Genomic DNA, 18564 nt, shown 5'->3' with positions numbered 1-18564 from the left:
TACAACCAGAGAGATGAAAAACTATGCTCTATATGTATAATATGAATTGTAATGCATTCTGTTGTCATATATACAAATCAAAAATTTAAAAAAATTTAAAAAAGTGTTCTTCTAATTCACATGTACGATCAATCTGCCCCAGATGTTAACTAAAATTATGCTGCCAAGTCTCAAACCCCCGTGACCGGTTATGAGAAAATGTAAAAAGAAGCCGAGGGAGAGAATAAGAGAAAAATCAAAAGATGCGTGAATGAAGGGCAAGAGATACCCTGATTGAAATTAAATCTTTTGGGACATTTTTAGTAATTTTTTCCCCCTTGAGATGGGGTCTCACTATGTTGCCCCAGCTGGCCTCTAGCCTGCATTCCTCCTGCCTCAATTTCCCAAGTAACTGGGATTATAGGGACGTGCGGTAGCCCCTACTTGAGTAAGATTTTGTATGTTAAAACCAAGCTTACATGGCAGCCATTATGAAGTCAACAACAACAAGTGCTGGCGAGGATGCGGGGAAAAAGGTACACTCATACATTGCTGGTGGGACTGCAAATTGGTGCAGCCAATTTGGAAAGCAGTATGGAGATTTCTTGGAAAGCTTGGAATGGAACCACCATTTGACCCAATCATTCCCCTTCTTGGACTACACCCAAAAGACCTAAAAACAGCATACTATAGGGACACAGCCACATCAATGTTTATAGCAGCACATTTCACAATAACTAGACTGTGGAACCAACCTAGATGTCCTTCAATGGATGAATGGATTTAAAAATGTGGCATTTATACACAATAGAATATTACTCAGCACTAAACAATAACAAGATCATGGCATTTGCAGAGAAATGGATGGCATTAGAGCAGATTATGCTAAGTGAAGTTAGCCAATCCCTAAAAAACAAATGCCGAATGTCTTCTCTGATATAAGGGGGGTGACTCAAAATAGAGTAAGGAGGAAGAGCATGAGAAGAAGATTACCACTAAATAGGGAAGAGAGGTGGGAGGGAATGGGAGGGAGAAGGGGAATTGCATGGAAGAAGGAAGGAGGCCCTCATCGTTATACAGAATACATGTATTACAATGTGAGGAGAGAAAAAAAAAAGAAATGTCTCACATTAGATTGGGTAGAGAGAAATGATGGGAGGGGAGGGGAAGTGGGGATAGGAAGGACAACAGAATAAAATAGACATTATTATTGCTGTATGTATTTACATGACTATATGACCAATGTGATTCTGCAACCTGTACACTCAGAAAAATGAGAAATTATACCCCATCTAATTCAAATGTGAATTAAAAAAAAACAAGCTTACGGGACAGGGGATGAAGATCAGTGGTAAAGCACTTGCCTACCATGCATGAGACTGTTCAGTCTCCAATACTACAAAACAAAACACAAAACACAAATCCTTCCAGCTCAGATGGCTTGTTTCTCATATATGCCAGAGAATGAGAAAGGAAAGCAGTATGAGGTGCACAAAAACAGATGGACTCTAGAAACACTATCTCTTCCATGCCTGACTTTTATATTCTAGAGCTTTAATTCCTTGATTAACTCCTTCCTCTGTATATCAGAGTAAGAAAATTTGCAAAAAGCAAGTTGAGCACATTTGTATTTGCCAGGAAAGTGGGCAATTTCCATTTTTGTGAACTAGGTCCAAATGAACAAAGTATAGAATTGTTATTTAATAGAACTCAAATGAACTGAATAGAGTAGGACTGCTGTAAGCTTGGTGTGATGCTCTCTGGATTTGTTACTCCTGGGAAGAAAGGAGAGGATGCAGGAGACAAATGAGAAAATCCAGGCCACTGAGCTCCACTTGTCTTTCCCCTGTTGGTTACCTAGAGGATGAGACTGGCCTAGTATGGACTAATCAGAGGCAGTCCAGGATTGGATATATGGGATTGAGAGCAAAGATGAGGGTAGAAGAGACAACAATTTCCATCAGAAGTCATCTGAGTATCTGTTCTATTGCTTTCTTAATAATGGAATACCTTACCCAAGAGACCACTCATTAAAATATTCTCAATTTCTTTCAAAATTAACTCAAACCCTTGTTTATTTTTCCTAATGAATGCTAGGTAGAATATTTTCTTTTCCCCTCAAAGGTTGAGAACCCTAACAAAAGCCACTTTTACAAATGGTAGAATGATCTATCTATCCACTCTTACTAATTAGAAAATGTTGTGATAAATAAATAATGGCTAAAAATCACTGGACTAAATATTTTCTAAGGTTTTTTTTTCTCCTTTAAAAGTGACTATTTGTGGCTGGGTCCAGTGGCACATGCCTGTAATCCCAGAGGCTCAGGTGGCTGAGGCAGAAGGATCGAAAGTTCAAAGCCAGTCTCAGCAATGGTGAGTCACTAAGCAACTCAGTGAGACCCTGTCTCTAAATAAAACATGAAATAGGGCTGTGGATGTGGCTCAGTGGTCGAGCACCCCTGAATTCAATCCTCAGTACCAAAAAACAAAACAAAACAAAAAAAAACAAAGTGACTATTTGTAAAGAAAGCCCAAATGCCTACATTCTCTGCCTAGTTACTGCTCTCATTTTCCCAGAGGTAATGAGGTGATTCATATTACATACACTACTTCCTGTCCATCAAGGCTACTCTTATGTAGAAGCAGGTGACTATACATTATGATTTAAAAAGAAGACAGCCTTCTCTGAACACTTTCTCATTTTGACAAAATTCCAGCATTTATTTGAATTAATAGGCAAAAAATGCTGGGGAAAAATTAAGTGTAAGAGAGTGATTATGTACACTGTAGTAAATAAAGGAATAAGAAGGAGGAAGAAAATGAAAGGTAACTTTGAAGAAGATGCACCAGTGGTAAAATTTGGAAAAATCAGAAAGCAACATGAAGAACCAGTCTTCTAGGGGAAGAAAGGAATGTCAATGATGTATGGATACCCAAGGAAACTTGATTTCTCCCATTTTACTTGATATAAACTTTATTCCCTTCTCTCTATATAAGCTCCAGATGCAATTCAGATTTTAGATCTTCAACATAATCATTCCTATAGCAGTAAGATAAAAAACAGAAAATAATGAGCAGAGGCATAATATTTTAGATTAAACATTGAAATCTACTTGCTATAGGGAAGAGTCACATATTATAAGCACAACATACACAACAATATAACCAGATTTGTAACAAAGAAAAATCAAGATTTCATTTGTTCCCTAAAAATCCAAATGCCTACAGAAAGGGAGCTAGAGAACTTGAGTTTTACACTAAACAGCTTGGATGATGAACCTAGCATATGTCAAAGAATGAATACTACTGTTCAAAACATCTCTCTACCATGACTTTGAGAATGAAATAAATGGATAACTCTGGGAAAGGTGATCATAATTATGAACAAGAAACAAGAGATTTGTGCAATAAAATATACATTAAGAATAGGAATTTTTAAAAAATGGAAGCTTATTGTAGGCTTTCCCTCTGACAGATAAAAATCATTTTTCTGTGGCAATGGGATTCAACAATTCCAAAGGAAAGTATTATAAATCATATTGGTGGTGAATAAAAGACTGAGTAGTGAAGAGTTAAATGAAATTAAATTAATGGACAAGGAAGCTGAAGGGAATAAAGGAAGAGAAGGGAAGCATCCCATTAAGAATAAGTAAATAATACCAATATTACTGTGGATATTACAGTTTATTTTTAACTCTTTAAACCAGTTAAGGGGATTAATTGCCATTATTATTCCTATCTGTCAAATGAGCAACCTTAAGCAAAGAAATGACTGCTTACATTCTCCAAATTATATACCTAGAAAGTGGAATAGGCAGGACTTGAGCTATGTGTTTCATCAAAACAATGAGAGGATGGAGTTTTAATATCACCTCTTTTAAGAGATGGAGTATAGATCAAAGATTCCACAGGTTTTGTGAACACAGCTCATTTCTACTTTGTCCTAGGAGTTCCTTCGCACTAGCATAAACTTTAGTTGTATGTTTAAACCGAGCTTGTATTATTTAAAAGTGGGTAAAGAATAAAGAAGTATACTCCCTAAGGGAAAGTAACAGTGGGAAACAGCTGTGATTCGGGCACTCATTCATTTTATCTGAGGGTCAGGGTGGCAGTGGTAAAGTGTGTCTGAGAACAGAAACCAGCCAGGTACCTGGCAGAGGGATTTCTGAAGATCTTCTTGGAAAGAGCTCATTTATTTGCCAAAATACATATTGCTCTTATGTTTTGCATTCAGAGATTTTTTTTTTTTAAATGCATGGCAAGAGGATGGAGGCAAGAGTTTCTTAGAAAAATGAAACCGGTTTTCTAATGGAGGGACCTAAGTAATTTACTCAAACTTCCTTTTCATTCTTTCTGAGTAATATCTGTATGGAAATACCCTACTGAGTATTTTAAGAGCAGTTTATAACACGCTGTACCATTGTATATCAAGAGAGTAACCTTTCTGATTACACTATAGAATTAGCCAGAACAATTCGTTTTCTGAGGAAAAAGTGTCCACTTAGAATGGAAACATGTAAGCTCTGGCATCAATATTTCAAACTTACCAAAAATCAATTTTTTTGTTCAATAATTTGAAAAAATCCAGATCAACAAGTTCCTTTAATGGAAAATCATGCTAAATACTTTCTAACAATAATATTCTATGTAGGAAAATATAAGAAATTATACATTTAAAGAATATCTTCTGGTTTTATGCATAATTTTGCATTTGAATTAATTGTATTTCCTCATTTCTGCGAAGAACCAATGTTCAACAAGATAACAAAATGCTATCTATACAACAGAATTACTGTGCATTTAATGTGGAATAGAGAAAATGTATAAAACATACAGTACTGTAAAGAGAATGAATGTATCATACACAGTTAATAGGAACTTCCAAATTATTAAATCTATAAAATTAATTTAGGAGAGAAAATGATAATGCAGTCAATTTATAAAGCATTTAGTACAGATGCTAAGTAAAATTATGCTCCCATTAGAAAAGAAATTCTGTCAGCTTTAAAAATAGATTGATACTGTCTTATTGTGTTATAATATCTATTGGAGAATTTAACTTATAAAAAATGGCAATTTTTTCTGATTATACCATCATAGGTTTATTTTAACCAACATAGAAATAAATAGTAAAGTGCTGAAAACAAAAGGGGAAAGTAAAATAGAAATCATGAAAAATAAAAATAAGCAATTATTTACACATACAGTGACAATAATTAAATAATTCTAGTCTTTAGAATTGTAAAGAATGGAAATAGAGATTTTCCAAAGGTCAAAGCATTTTTGAAGTATATTTTTTACTTTATGTTTAATAATGATTATCCATTATATATAAGAAGGAAGCACATTTTGGCTCACAGATATATTTACAAACGTAGTATTTCTAAAACTGACTGCATTACTAAACAAACTCTTCATATAAATTCACTGATCTCTTTTACTGAAGGATGCATTGGTTTGAAAATCAAAGACTTACGTCATCCAAAAAATCAATCAGTGAGGATGAGGAAGAAGAAAAGGAATCCTATTTAACGAATACAGCAATAAAAAAATAGAAAATATGGATGAAGCAATTTAATAGGAACAAATAATAAATCAAAAATTTTGTAAAACAATTGAAAGGCAAATGACATTAATTCAAATAAATAAATGAGAAAAGCAGTCACTGTCATTGTTTTCAAGAAACCTTCATGATTCATTAATTACTTTTTAGTGTTTCTTTTTCCTTTTTCCAAAGGAATGAAATATAATTCATACACCATGCCCAAAGTATAATAAAATGAAGCTCATGGCAAATCATTAATAATAAAATTAAATATAAGCACTTATGAAAATAACAACTAAAAGTAAGTAACAGAATCTCTGCTTCTAGTTCTTCCCACCAGAATGTAACTTCTTTGTCAGGGGGACTTGTCACTTTGGGTCACTACTGTATCTCCAGCACTTAGAACAGCTCCTTGCATATAGACACATGATTCTGGTTTGCTGAATAAAAACATTACCAACTTAAATTTTTTGAGACAAAAATAAACTTTATAGCATGACATTGATTTTTTTCAGCCAAAAATTTAAATAAGATAAGGAATGACAAGTATTATATAATCACCATTATATTATTGTGGAATCTACCTAACAATGGATGAAATACTTTTAACATGAAGCATTTCTTTATATACTTTTTTAAAAATGAACTGATTTGTAACAAGAAACACCAATACACTATTTGAGCTTCAAATTTTTCACTTATTTTTTTTTTTTACTGTGGCTCTGTACTTTGGAATAAAAAGTGTCAAAATTATTTTAAAAGTTGGGATTTGTTCTGCTTTTATTGATCCTTAGGGAAGTTCAAATGCTTTTAAAACTAACAATGACTTTCATATTTACACCTTTCTTGGATGTTCTGTTAAATACAAGTGTGATTATACTTTCCATAAGAATCCAGAACATATTACTTCCCTATTATGTTGCTGTTTTATAGGATTCTAGATCCTTTTATGTGAGATGCAATAAAACAGTTTTATTGCAAATAAATTTTAAATCACAAAGTGAATTTTAAATTGACTACAAAGGATACTTGAAAAGTTCAGTACTTACTTCAAATTGATCCAGAGCATCGGTAGGCGTATTCAAAAATGCCAAGAAAGAATGCTGTGAGTCTTGGTGCTCTATACCTAGAAAACAGCAGCAACTTTTTTTAAAACTAGAACAATCAATACTAATTTTTATGGATAACCTTTCCTGTCTCAATCTATTAAATCTATTCTCAAATATATTTAAAAGCTGATCAATATTATTAATGCTACATATTTGAAAAGCCAAATTACATAATTTTTTCCTAGACTACCACTCAACAATTAAATAACATCTACTTCTATCAAATATTTGTTCTTGAGTTACTTGTTATGGGATTTCTTTCTTTTTCTATCTGGTACATCATTAAAAAACCCACATTAAATCTTTTGATAGTCTAGAGAGAATGTAGATGCTTGTTTATGTGTGATTTTTCTAAGCTAATTTATCACCAAATGAGGTTTCTGTTTGAAATACGAGTACCAAGCATACAGCACAAGTATAAGTAATCTTTAATAAGACAATAATGCAGTCATAAAACAAATGTATTTAATTATGAAAAAAAGTTAATCAATCTGACTGCAGGTATTATTCAACTAAAAGAATGATTAATCCAAACTCCAGTTTTTCTCAGATGAATTAAAAAATTCATACATATCTTGTGGCTATGATATTAACTTTAAACACATAATTTTCAAAATAATTTTTTTTATTCTTCTTTTTTCTCTGGGTGCTGGGGATCCATGGCCTTGAGCATGCCAGGCAAATGCTACTACTAAAGGCACATCCCCAGCCCTCTAAAATACTTCTTAAAACATAAAAATGATGATAAATACTAGGAAGGATAAAACAAGAAAACAAGCAATCACACAATTTTGACTTCTATATCTTTAAGAAATGACATTTTATGTGTTTTCCCATATTATTTTCTAATTATATACCATAATTACCAGATGGGTCAATATGTTCAGAAATTTGTTCAGTCAATAAATATTTGTTGAGACTATTACGTACCACTGCCCTAGATTCTGGGGATATAGGTGTAAACAAGGCATTTTTTTAAAAAGTCTTTGTCTTCATTTCATAAATGTCACCTTATAATATTTAAGCAGCTATAATACATTATAACAATGAAACTTTATTTTTGCAGTAATCAAAATCCAAACAATAAAGCTTTAGTTAACATCTCTTCAAAACAATGTGATAAATTTAAGACTTTTCTTTTTCAAGTTTAGGACTAATTTTAAAATGATATAGTCAATGTCATCTGATGTAAATGATACTCTGCACTGTTTTTTTTCCTATTAAGTTGGCTTTAGGGCCACAAGTGAACCAGGTCTTATGTATTCATTTTTATCTCTTCACTAAAAAATTTTTCTTCTTTTTACTCTTCATTAATTTTTTAAATTGGTTTTAATTTTTAAATACATGACAGAGGAATGTCTACTCTTCATTAATTAAAACGCAGCCTGGTTCTCATTTTAGCATGATAGCTCATGTACCTAATTTGAGTTCCCATTCACTTTTTGGAGGCTCCTTCTTTCTCTTTTTCAGTAAGGAATTCCACCAACAAAAAATTATTGAACATCAACTTCTTTAAATAGCTTTGTCATGTGAGCTCCTCTATGTGACTGCTCTCTGTATTCCACAACTTTAGATTGGATTCAAAGACCCAACCAGCTTTATCTCTAAGTATGTAATGGCACTGGGGAATGACAGAGAAAGAAGCCCATGGGCTTAATATAAACCCCATTAATTAGTGAAGTATTCAGTGATAGCCTTTATTAGGAAAATGAATTTTGGAAAATTGAATGTAAAATATCCCATTATTTAGAAAAATAACATTCTGAATTTATTTTTACTAAACCTTCACACTCTTAATATGTATATTATGGAAAGAAAGCTTAAGAAATGCATGTAATAAAGCACATTAGCTTCCACATTAACAGAAAAAATACAAAAGTAATGTTTTCAAGAAAATGGTAATAAATTTGGGAAATCCCATAGGGCCAGCAACATTAAGCATCAAACTAGAAGGCGGCACTGAAATGTCAAAATAATTCTTCATTATTATATTGCCCAATTAATAAAAAGTAGATTGCTCATTAGTTCTTTCATACATTGTATTCTCAACTCTCCTGAAAGTGAATCCCTCTCAAGATTTTGGACCTTCTAGGCACAAATAAATACTTGTTGAAGTCTCCTTACCATGTTCTGAACACACACTGCCACTACTGGACTGATTAATTTAGATGGTAACATTTCAGAGTATTATACAGTATAATTTTTCAGTGACAAAAATGTTAAATAGATAACATTTTTGAACTGGTAAATTTATGGGAAAGTGATTTCTTCTGTTACTATAACCTCTTAAAACAATGTCTAATAAATAAAACAAAATGACTCAAAACCAGTCTACCAAATGTGTGTGTGTGTGTGTGTGTGCATCATATACACATGCACATGTTCCTGAGTGCACATGTGAACAATTTTCCCACCTACACAATAAGCTGACTCTTCTGTAATACGATATATTCATGACAAAACAGTAAGTCCTGATTGATGCAAACACACATTCCCATACCCTTTTCAGATCTAAGCTCTTCAGTGTCCTTTATCAGTTGTTCGATTTCTGATAGGAGTTCCAAGTTCTTCTTCTCTGAATCTTTTAGTTTACTTAAATAAGAAAAACAAAGAAAACATGTCATTAATTTTTTATTGCTGAAAAGGGAGGCATCTTGTATGTAGCTCACTAAATTAGTTTAAATGTCAGTCATGCTAAATCATGGTACTGCAAACCACTCTAGGCAGGACGAATACAGCCTGTCACCTGCTATTATATAAATTAAGTTTTATTAGAACACAATCAGAATCATTCATTTCAGTACTGACTATAGTTGTCCTTACACTATAATAGCACAGTTGAGTAGCTGTGAGGGAGGCTATATAGTCCTTGAAACCTAAAATATTTACTACCTGGTCCTTTATAGAAAAAGTTTCCTGGCCCTGAGCTACATTACTAACTTTAAAAATGTTATAAAATCAGTTGATTTTAGAGTTGTTATATTTTATTCATAAACAACCATAAAAGTAGAACATATTTGTAAGTTTATAATTATCAATTTGGTTTATATACCTGTTTTATGGATATTTTAAGTGTAAGCTCTATGTCCTGGGCACAGGAATATTATATTTATTCCAAATTACAACAGAGAATGACACTCAGTAGGTCTTTATGCTGTGTTTCATTCATATTCTCCAGAAAAACTTCTCTTCTTTTTAACGCCACATAAACACATGTAAGTAAAACATAATTCATGTGTGTCATTTATAACAAAAAGTTCATAATTCAACAGGGGTGCCATATATCTGGCCTTTGATTTGATTCAAAATATTAATGGGTGCAGTTTAAAGTCTAAGGCTGTGATCACACTATCAAAAAATGAATTTATAGCCCTGTATTTTTTCTCTTGCTTTTGGAACTTTTAGTATTCTGAGCACCAAAAGGATCTTTGTGTTTATAGTTTCATTTGAAATGTGAACTTTGTTTTCTTCCTCTGTATCACCTATACTGACTTTTTTTTAAAATACTAATCTGTTTGTTTGTTTGTTTGTTTGTTTAATTTCAGACAGAGGGTCACTAAGTTGCTTATTGACTTGCTAAATTGTTGAGATTGGCTTTGAACTTGTGATCCTCCTGCCTCAGCTACTGAAGCTGCTGGTACTACAGGCATGTGCCACCATGTCCAGCTTACACTTTTTTTTTTTTAATTAAAAAGAAAATTTTAAAAATGTTGATGGATCTTTATTTTATGCATTTATTTATATGCAGTGCTGAGAATTGAAACCGGTGCCACACACATATTAGGCAAGTGCTCTATCACTGAGCCACAACCACAGTCCAAGCTTATAATTTTTTTGTTGTATTTTTTGTAATACTGAGAATCAAACCCAGGGCTTCGTGCATGCTAGGTGAGTGCTGTACCACTAAACCACATTCTCAGCCCCTAACTGATTTTGGAATCATATTTATATCCAATCCAATTATAATTTTTCATTTTATCATTTATATATTTAGAGTATGATTTTCTCTACTGTTGTGACAATAGAGGGAATGTGTTCATTAGCTAACAGCCTCTAAGACTAGGAGATTCTATTTTTTAGGAAATATAGAAACATGAAAAATAAGTATAATCAAAAGATATTCTGCCCTTATGAAATTTACCGTCAATAGAATCTTTACATGTAAAAGACCAAGGGTAGAGATCACAATTTTCAAATAATTCTATTTTGTTCTGACCATATGTTGCAATTTCACACATTTTTTTTCTTTGTGGTATTAGGGATTAATCCAAGATCCTTGAACATGACAGACAAGTGCTCTACCACTAAGCTATACCGCCAGTCTTTTTAAAAATTTTACGTTGAGACAGGGTCTCACTCAGTTGCCCAGGCCAGCCTTGAACTTGATCCTCTTGCTTCAGTCTCCCAAGTATCTGGGATTACAAGTTTGTGCCACTACAACTGGAAAATATGATATTCCTTCTCCTCCCACTCCCCAATACTGGAACTGAACCTAGGAGTGCTCTACCACTGAGCTTTATTTCCAGCCCTTTTTATTATTTTTTAAACTTTAGACAGTGTCTTACTAAGTTGCTGAGATGGGCCTCGAGCTTATGATCTTCCTGCCTCAACTGCTCAAGTCACTGGGATAATAGGTTTGAGTTGGTGTGTCCAGAACAAATATGATATTCTTGAACATGAGAAAAATTTAGATTAATAAAGTATGAGAGTTAACTAAACTTTACAAATAAGGGGAAAATAAACAATGAAATATTATTAATTCTACTTTATGGACAAGCGAGAGGAAAATGAGGCTGTATAGAAATCTTACTGGGGCTGGGGCTGTGGCTTAGCGGTAGCACACTTGTCTGGCATGAGTAAGGCACTGGATTTGATTCTCAGCACCACATGTAAATAAATAAAATGAAAGCCTATCAACAACTAAAAAATACATTTAAAAAAACCCTTATCACTACTTACAGAGCTTGAAAGCATCTGATCCTTTTTCAAATCTTTTTTTTTAAGCACTAGGCAGATAAGCAAACATGTAATATTTCTCTAAACAATTGTTAAAAACCTAAGAAATGATTCTACTTGGACTAGATTTTTTCAATCTTACCATTCTGTTATGATGTTAGCTGCTTTAACTTTATTCAGCTCTTCTTGGATGGCCTGTTTGGCTCTTATTTCTGCATCCAGAGCTGACTGCAATTCCAGTCTAGCTGACATATCCAGTTTTGCAAAACGACGCATTTTCCAGGGCATATCCTATAAAGTAAAAAGAGTGTGTTTTTAGCTCCCTATTTTAAACATTTAAACTTAATAATCCAAGTGAATTCGAAAGCTACTTATAAGCACCAACCATTTTCACTTAGAATAGAAATATTATTTACAAAAATATGTTTTTCATTAAACTCAGAAGTAACAGTCAATATTCACATACAAATGAATATTTCCTAACAGTTATTTCCAATAATGACTATTCATATGGACCACTGTTAAGCATTTATGTGTTGTTTTCCTAAACTGGTAAAGACTTAAACTAACTGATTTCTCTTGAAAACTTACAGCAGGCTAACGCCTAGGAGAACTGAGCCTTGTAATCTAATATGATAAGCTTCTATGCAAAATGGAAGAGCTTACAGTTGCTCGTGTACCCAAGCTGGCACTTCTTAATGCTTCCAATTCTTCAGTCATTTTAGAAGCTAAGGCCTGAAGATAGCCTCGTGCATCCTTTTCATCACTGACCCTAAAATACACACACATGAAGACAGAGATAAAGCACAAAAGTAAAACAGAAAAACTTCAGTGACATATACGCTATTTTCAAGTTTCATAAAAAAGCAATAGAAGACTTCCAAAATGGCGGAGTAGAGGAGAACTTGTTACTGGTGTGACTCCGAGTGAATGGTCAGACACTCTCCCTCATAGGGGCGCCCTTCCACGAATTTAAGCTTCATGGAGCCTGTGACAGGATTTTAAACAGTGGTTGGTTTCAAGCGCAGCCCAGAATGCGAGAAAATCTGAGTCCCTCCAGGCAAGGAAACCGGCCAGCAGCGCAGCAGACGGGTGGAGTTGAGCCCTGCGGAGTTCTGGCAGCATAGGGACACAGATTTACAGATCCTTTGGAGCTAGAGCTTGCCAGACTGTGACCCGCAACTCCGCAGGGCATCGGAGGAGGACTGAAGTCTGGACTTATTGGAGAAATAGCCCAGTTCCCTTCCTCCTCCTCACTGGACACCCTGATGCCGAAATGGGCAGTCGCCATCTTGGAAAATCTACCTCATCAGCTTTGGGTGGTTGTAACAGGTGTGTGATTTCCAGCACCCCAGCGGTGATAACTCAAAACCTTTCTCGCCAGCTCTCGGTGGCCATGAATAGCAGAGCTGAGTGAAATTGAAAAGGTGCCTGATCTCCAACTCCCCCTCCCACAGCTGTGATAACCCAAAACATTTCTCGCCAGCTTTCCGTGAGCATGGCTATCAGAGGGAATAAGACAGAAGAGGTTTCCGGTTTCCAACTTCCCCTCTCCACAGCTGTGATGACTTGGTGACTACCCAACTCAGAGGTAGTTCTCAGCTGATCAGGAGCGCAGAGCGCCCCAAGCCCAGAGTGAACCCAGGACTATGGAGAAGAGTTCCAGTCACTGGGGCCTAGAGGGCAGGAGAAGTGAGGGGGATAGACCTGGAACAACCCAATGAGACCGGGACTGGAGAGGCACCCAGCAGGGGAGGGAGAGCCACCTCACAAGGATCGCTTCCTCCACCTGAGGGCAGAGACTCAACCTGGAATGCACAACGACACCTACTGGAAGAGAAGAAAACAGAATTCTAAGAGTGCATTTTTTTTTTTCTGTTTCCTTCTTTCCTTTTTCCTTTTTATCTTTTTCTTCTCTCTTTTCCTCTTTTTTCATTTCTTCTTCTTATCTCTTCCCCCCTTTTTCTTCTTCTTTTCTTTTGACTTTTCATTCTCCTTCGATTCCTCTCCCAACCGTTACTATTTCTACTACGTGTAATTTACTAAATGCAAATAGGTGAATGTTTCTATGCTTCTTATTGTCCTCCCACATACTTAGCTACCCTAAATTACCTCCTGTCTATTCTCCTGTTAATAACTTCATTAGAGTTCTCCAAAGTAGCTAAGATGTATTAACCCCCATACCCTCACATCTTTCCCACTAAAGTTCTACACCCGACCATCAGTTCTCTGTACGCCACCAGAATCTATAAGCCTTTTATGAAGCTAATGAATTTATTTTAAATTACAATTGAATCCAACATCTCTAGACATTATCTCCCATCACAAAGGAGAGCTCTCAGAACTATACAATAGCAATAAAAATCTATAGGAGAAAAATAAGAACACAACAGTCACACAGAGCTGGAAAGAAACATGAGCAACATGAAAAAAACAAGGGAAAAAAGGACCACAAACAATGCAGGACAACTCAATAATAGAGGAGTTAAAACTACAACAGAAAGAATGTCAGATAAAGATTTCAAGATATACATGCCTCAAATGATCTTGAGTCTCAAGGAAGACCTTAGACAGTAAAAGATCACTTTGACAATGAATTAGATAAACAAATCCAAGAAGCAAAAGATCAACTCTACAGGGAGATAGAGGTTATACAAAAAAATCAAACACAAATCCTGGAAATGAAGGAAATTGTAAACCAAATTAAAAACTTAAATGAGAGTATCACCAGCAGAGTAGAACAATTAGAAGTCAGAACATCAGACAACGAAGACAAAGTATATCATCTCAAAAAGAGTCTAGACTGCTCAGAAAGGCTGATAAGAAACCACAAGCAGAACATCCAAGAAATTTGGGATAACATAAAGAGACCAAATTTAAGAGTTATTGGATTAGAGGAAGATATAGAGGTCCAAACCAAAGGAATAAGCAATCTGTTCAATGAAATAATTTTAGAAAACTTTCCAGACATGAAGAATGAAATGGAAATCCAAATCCTAGAAGCCTACAGGACACCAAATGTACAAAACTACAAGAGATCCACATCAAGACACATTATAATGAAAATACCCAACATACAGAACAAGGAGAGAATTTTAAAAGCCACAAGAGAAAGGAAGCAGATGACATTTAGAGAGGTAAACCAATTAGGTTAACAGCTGATTTTTCAACACAGATTCTGAAAGCTAGAAGATACTGGAACAATGTATTTCAAACGCTGAAAGATAATGGTTCCAACCAAGAATCTTGTATCCAGCAAAATTAAGCTTCAGGTTTGATAATGAAATAAAAACCTTCCACGATAAACAAAAGTTAAAATAATTTTCAGCAAGAAAACTGGAGCTTCAAATCATCCTTGGCAAAACATTACATGAAGAGGAAAAGAAAAATAACAACGAAAATCGACAGTAGGAGGTAGTACAGTAAAACTAATCAAAGAGGAAAAACAAATCAAGTTAAATAACAAAACAAACATGGCTGGAAGTACAAACCATATCTCAACAGTAACCCTAAATGTTAATGGCTTAAACTCACCAATCAAAAGACAGGCTAGTAGACTGGATTAAAAAAAAGATCCAACAATATGCTGCCTACAGGAGACTCATCTGATAGGAAAAGACATAAACAGACTGAAGATGAAAGGTTAGGAAAAATCACACCACTCACATGGACCTCGGAAGCAAGCCGGGGTGTCCATACTCATATCAAATAAAATAGACTTCAGGCCAAAGTTAATCAAAAGGTATAAAGAAGGACACTACATACTGCTAAAGGGAACCATTCACCAACAAGACATAACAATCATTAATATATATGCCTCAAATATATATGTGCAGCTGTGTTCATCAAACAAACTCTTCTCAAGTTCAAGAGACAAATAGATCACAACACAGTACTCAAGGGTGATTTTAACATATCTTTCTCACCACTGGACAGGTCTTCCAAACAAAAGTTGAATAAAGAAACTATACAACTCAATAACACAATTAATAGCTTAGACTTAATTGACATATATAGAATATATCAACCAACATCAAATGGATACACATTGGTCTCAGCAGCACATGGATCCTTTTCAAAAATAGATGATATATTATGCCATAGGGCAACTCTTAGCAAATACAAAGGAGTAGAGATATTACCATGCATTTTATCCGATCATAATGGAATGAAATTGGAAATCAATGATAAAATAAGGAAGAAAAATTCCTACATCACATGAAAAATGAACAATATACTACTAAATGAACAATGGGTTACAGGAGACATCAATGAGGAAATTAAAAAAATTCTTAGAGATAAATGAAAACAAAGACACAACATATCGAAATCTCTGGGACACCATGAAAGCAGTACTAAGAGGAAAATTCATTCCATGAAGTTCATTCCTTAAAAGAAGAAAAAGCCAACAAATAAATGATCTCACACTACATCTCAAAGCCCTAGAAAAAGAAGAACAAATCAGCAGCAAATGCAATAGAAGGCAAGAAATAATTAAAATCAGAGCTGAAATCAATGAAATTGAAATAAAAGAAACTGAAAAAACTGACAAAACTAAAAGTTGGTTCTTTGAAAAAATAAGACTGACAGACCCTTAGCCATGCTAATGAAGAAAAGAAGAGAGAGAACCCAAATTACTAGCATATGGGATGAAAAAGGCAATATCACAACAGACACTACAGAAATACAGAAGTTAATTAGAAATGATTTTGAAACCTTATACTCCAATAAAATAGAAGATAGTAAAGGCTTTGATAAATTCCTTAAGTCATATGATCTGCCCAGATTGAATCAGGAAGATACACACAACTTAAACAGACCAATATCAAGTGAGGAAATAGAAGAAGCCAACAAAAGACTACCAACCAAGAAAAGCCCAGGACCGGACAGAAACAGCAGAGTTTTACAAGACCTTTAAAGAAGAACTAATACCAATACTCTTCAATCTATGTCAGGAAATAGAAAAAGAGGGAGTACTTCCAAATTCATTCTACGAGGCCAATATCATCTTCATTCCAAAACCAGACAAAGACAAAGAAAGAAAACTTCAGACCAATATCTAATGAATTTAGATGCAAAAATCCTCAATAAAACTGGCAAATTGGATACAAAAACATATCAAGAAGATCGTGCACCATGATCAAGTGGGATTCATCCCTGGGATGCAAGTTGGTTCAACACAGGAAAATCAATAAATGTAATTCATCACATCAATATACTTAAAGATAAGAACCATATGACCATCTTGATCCAGAAAAAGCATTTGACAAAACACAGCACGCCTTTATGTTCAAAACACTAGAAAAGCTAGGGATAACAGGAACTTACCCCAACACTGTAAAAGCTATCTACACTAATCCTCATCCAGAAAAATTGCAGGCATTCCCTCTAAAATCTGGAACAAGACAAGGATGCCCTCTCTCACCACTTCTATTCAACATAGTTCTTGAAGCACTGGCCATAGCAATTAGACAGATGAAAGAAATTAAAGGAATAACTATAGGAAAAGAAGAACTTAAACTAGTACTATTTGCTGATGATATGATTCTATACCTAGAAGACCCAAAAGGCTCTACCAAGAAACTTCTAGAACTAGTAAATGAATTCAGCAAAGTGGCAGTACATAAAATCAACACCCATAAATCAAAGGCATTCCTGTATATCAGTGACAAATCCTCTGAAATGGAAATGAGAAAAACTACCCATTCACAATATCCTCAAAAAAAAAATACTTGGGAATCAACAATAGAGGTGAAAGATCTATACAATGAAAACTATAGAACCCTAAAGAGAGAAATAGAATAAGACCTTAGAAGACAGAAAGATATACCTTGCTTATGGATAGGTAGAATTAATTTTATTAAAATGGCCATATTACCAAAAGCACTTTACAGATTCAATGAGATTCCAATCAGAATCACAATGGCATTCCTCACAGAAAGAGAAAAAGCAATTATGAAATTCATCTGGAAAAATAAGAGACCCACAATAGCTAAAGCAATTCTAAGCAGAAGAAGATATACAATCAATCAACAAATACACGAAAAAATGCTTACCATCTCTAGCAATCAGAGAAATGCAAATTAAAACTACTCTAAGATACCATCTCACTCCAGTAAGAATGGCAGCCATTATGAAGTCAAACAACAACGAGTGCTGGCGAGGATTCGGGGAGAAAAAGGTACACTCATACATTGCTGGTGGGACTGCAAATTGGTGCAGCCAATTTGGAAAGCAGTATGAAGATTCCTTGGAAAGCTGGGATGGAACCACCATTTGACCCAGCTATACCCCTTCTTGGTCTATACCCAAAGGACCTAAAAACAGCATACTACAGGGACACAGCCACGTCAATGTTTATAGTAACACAATTCACAATAGCTAGACTGTGGAGCCAACCTAGATGACCTTCAATGGATGAATGGATTAAAAAATGTGGCATTTATACACAATAGAATATTACTCAGCACTAAACAATAACAAGATCATGGCATTTGCAGAGAAATGGATGGCATTAGAGCAGATTATGCTAAGTGAAGTTAGCCAATCCCTAAAAAACAAATGCCGAATGTCTTCTCTGATATAAGGGGGGTGACTCAAAATAGAGTAAGGAGGAAGAGCATGAGAAGAAGATTACCACTAAATAGGGAAGAGAGGTGGGAGGGAATGGGAGGGAGAAGGGGAATTGCATGGAAAGTGGAAGGAGACCCTCATCATTGTACAAAATACATGTATGAAGATGTGAGGAAAAAAAGAATAGTGTCACCTTAGATTGGGTAGAGAGAAATGATGGGAGGGGAGGGGAGGGAATGGGGGGAAAGGAAGGACAGTAGAATAAAATAGACATTATTATTATTACTGTGTGTATATACGTGACTGCATGTCCAATGTGATTCTGCAATCTGTACACTCAGAAAAATGAGAAATTATATCCCATCTAATTCAAATGTATGATATGTCAAGGTCATTGTACTG

At 34.7% G+C, this 18564-nt stretch overlaps 1 protein-coding gene across 14 annotated transcripts in view; it reads right to left on the bottom strand.

Moving 5' to 3' along the window:
- The window catches only part of CDC42BPA (CDC42 binding protein kinase alpha), a 327214-nt gene that overhangs the window by 67946 nt on the left and 240704 nt on the right, over nucleotides 1-18564 (bottom strand). For 8 of the 14 annotated variants that reach the window (XR_014022435.1, XM_081297456.1, XM_081297457.1 and 5 more), the window contains 5 exons: nucleotides 12256-12361; nucleotides 11732-11880; nucleotides 9134-9225; nucleotides 6574-6650; nucleotides 5456-5503 (listed from right to left, as the gene is read on the bottom strand). Coding sequence is in view for 13 of the 14 variants with exons in the window: in XM_081297456.1 (XP_081153582.1) it covers nucleotides 5456-5503; nucleotides 6574-6650; nucleotides 9134-9225; nucleotides 11732-11880; nucleotides 12256-12361 (472 nt within the window). In the remaining variant the exon portion in view is untranslated. The remainder of the gene's footprint in view (nucleotides 1-5455; nucleotides 5504-6573; nucleotides 6651-9133; nucleotides 9226-11731; nucleotides 11881-12255; nucleotides 12362-18564) is intronic. The other 6 variants (XM_081297458.1, XM_081297461.1, XM_081297459.1 and 3 more) reach the window with 1 other exon arrangement.

Source organism: Spermophilus citellus (assembly GCF_964194105.1).
Source record: "Spermophilus citellus genome assembly, chromosome: 6".
Lineage (NCBI taxonomy): Eukaryota > Metazoa > Chordata > Mammalia > Rodentia > Sciuridae > Spermophilus > Spermophilus citellus.
Note: the sequence above shows the minus strand (reverse complement) of the source record. Positions and strands in the feature narration are given on the sequence as shown.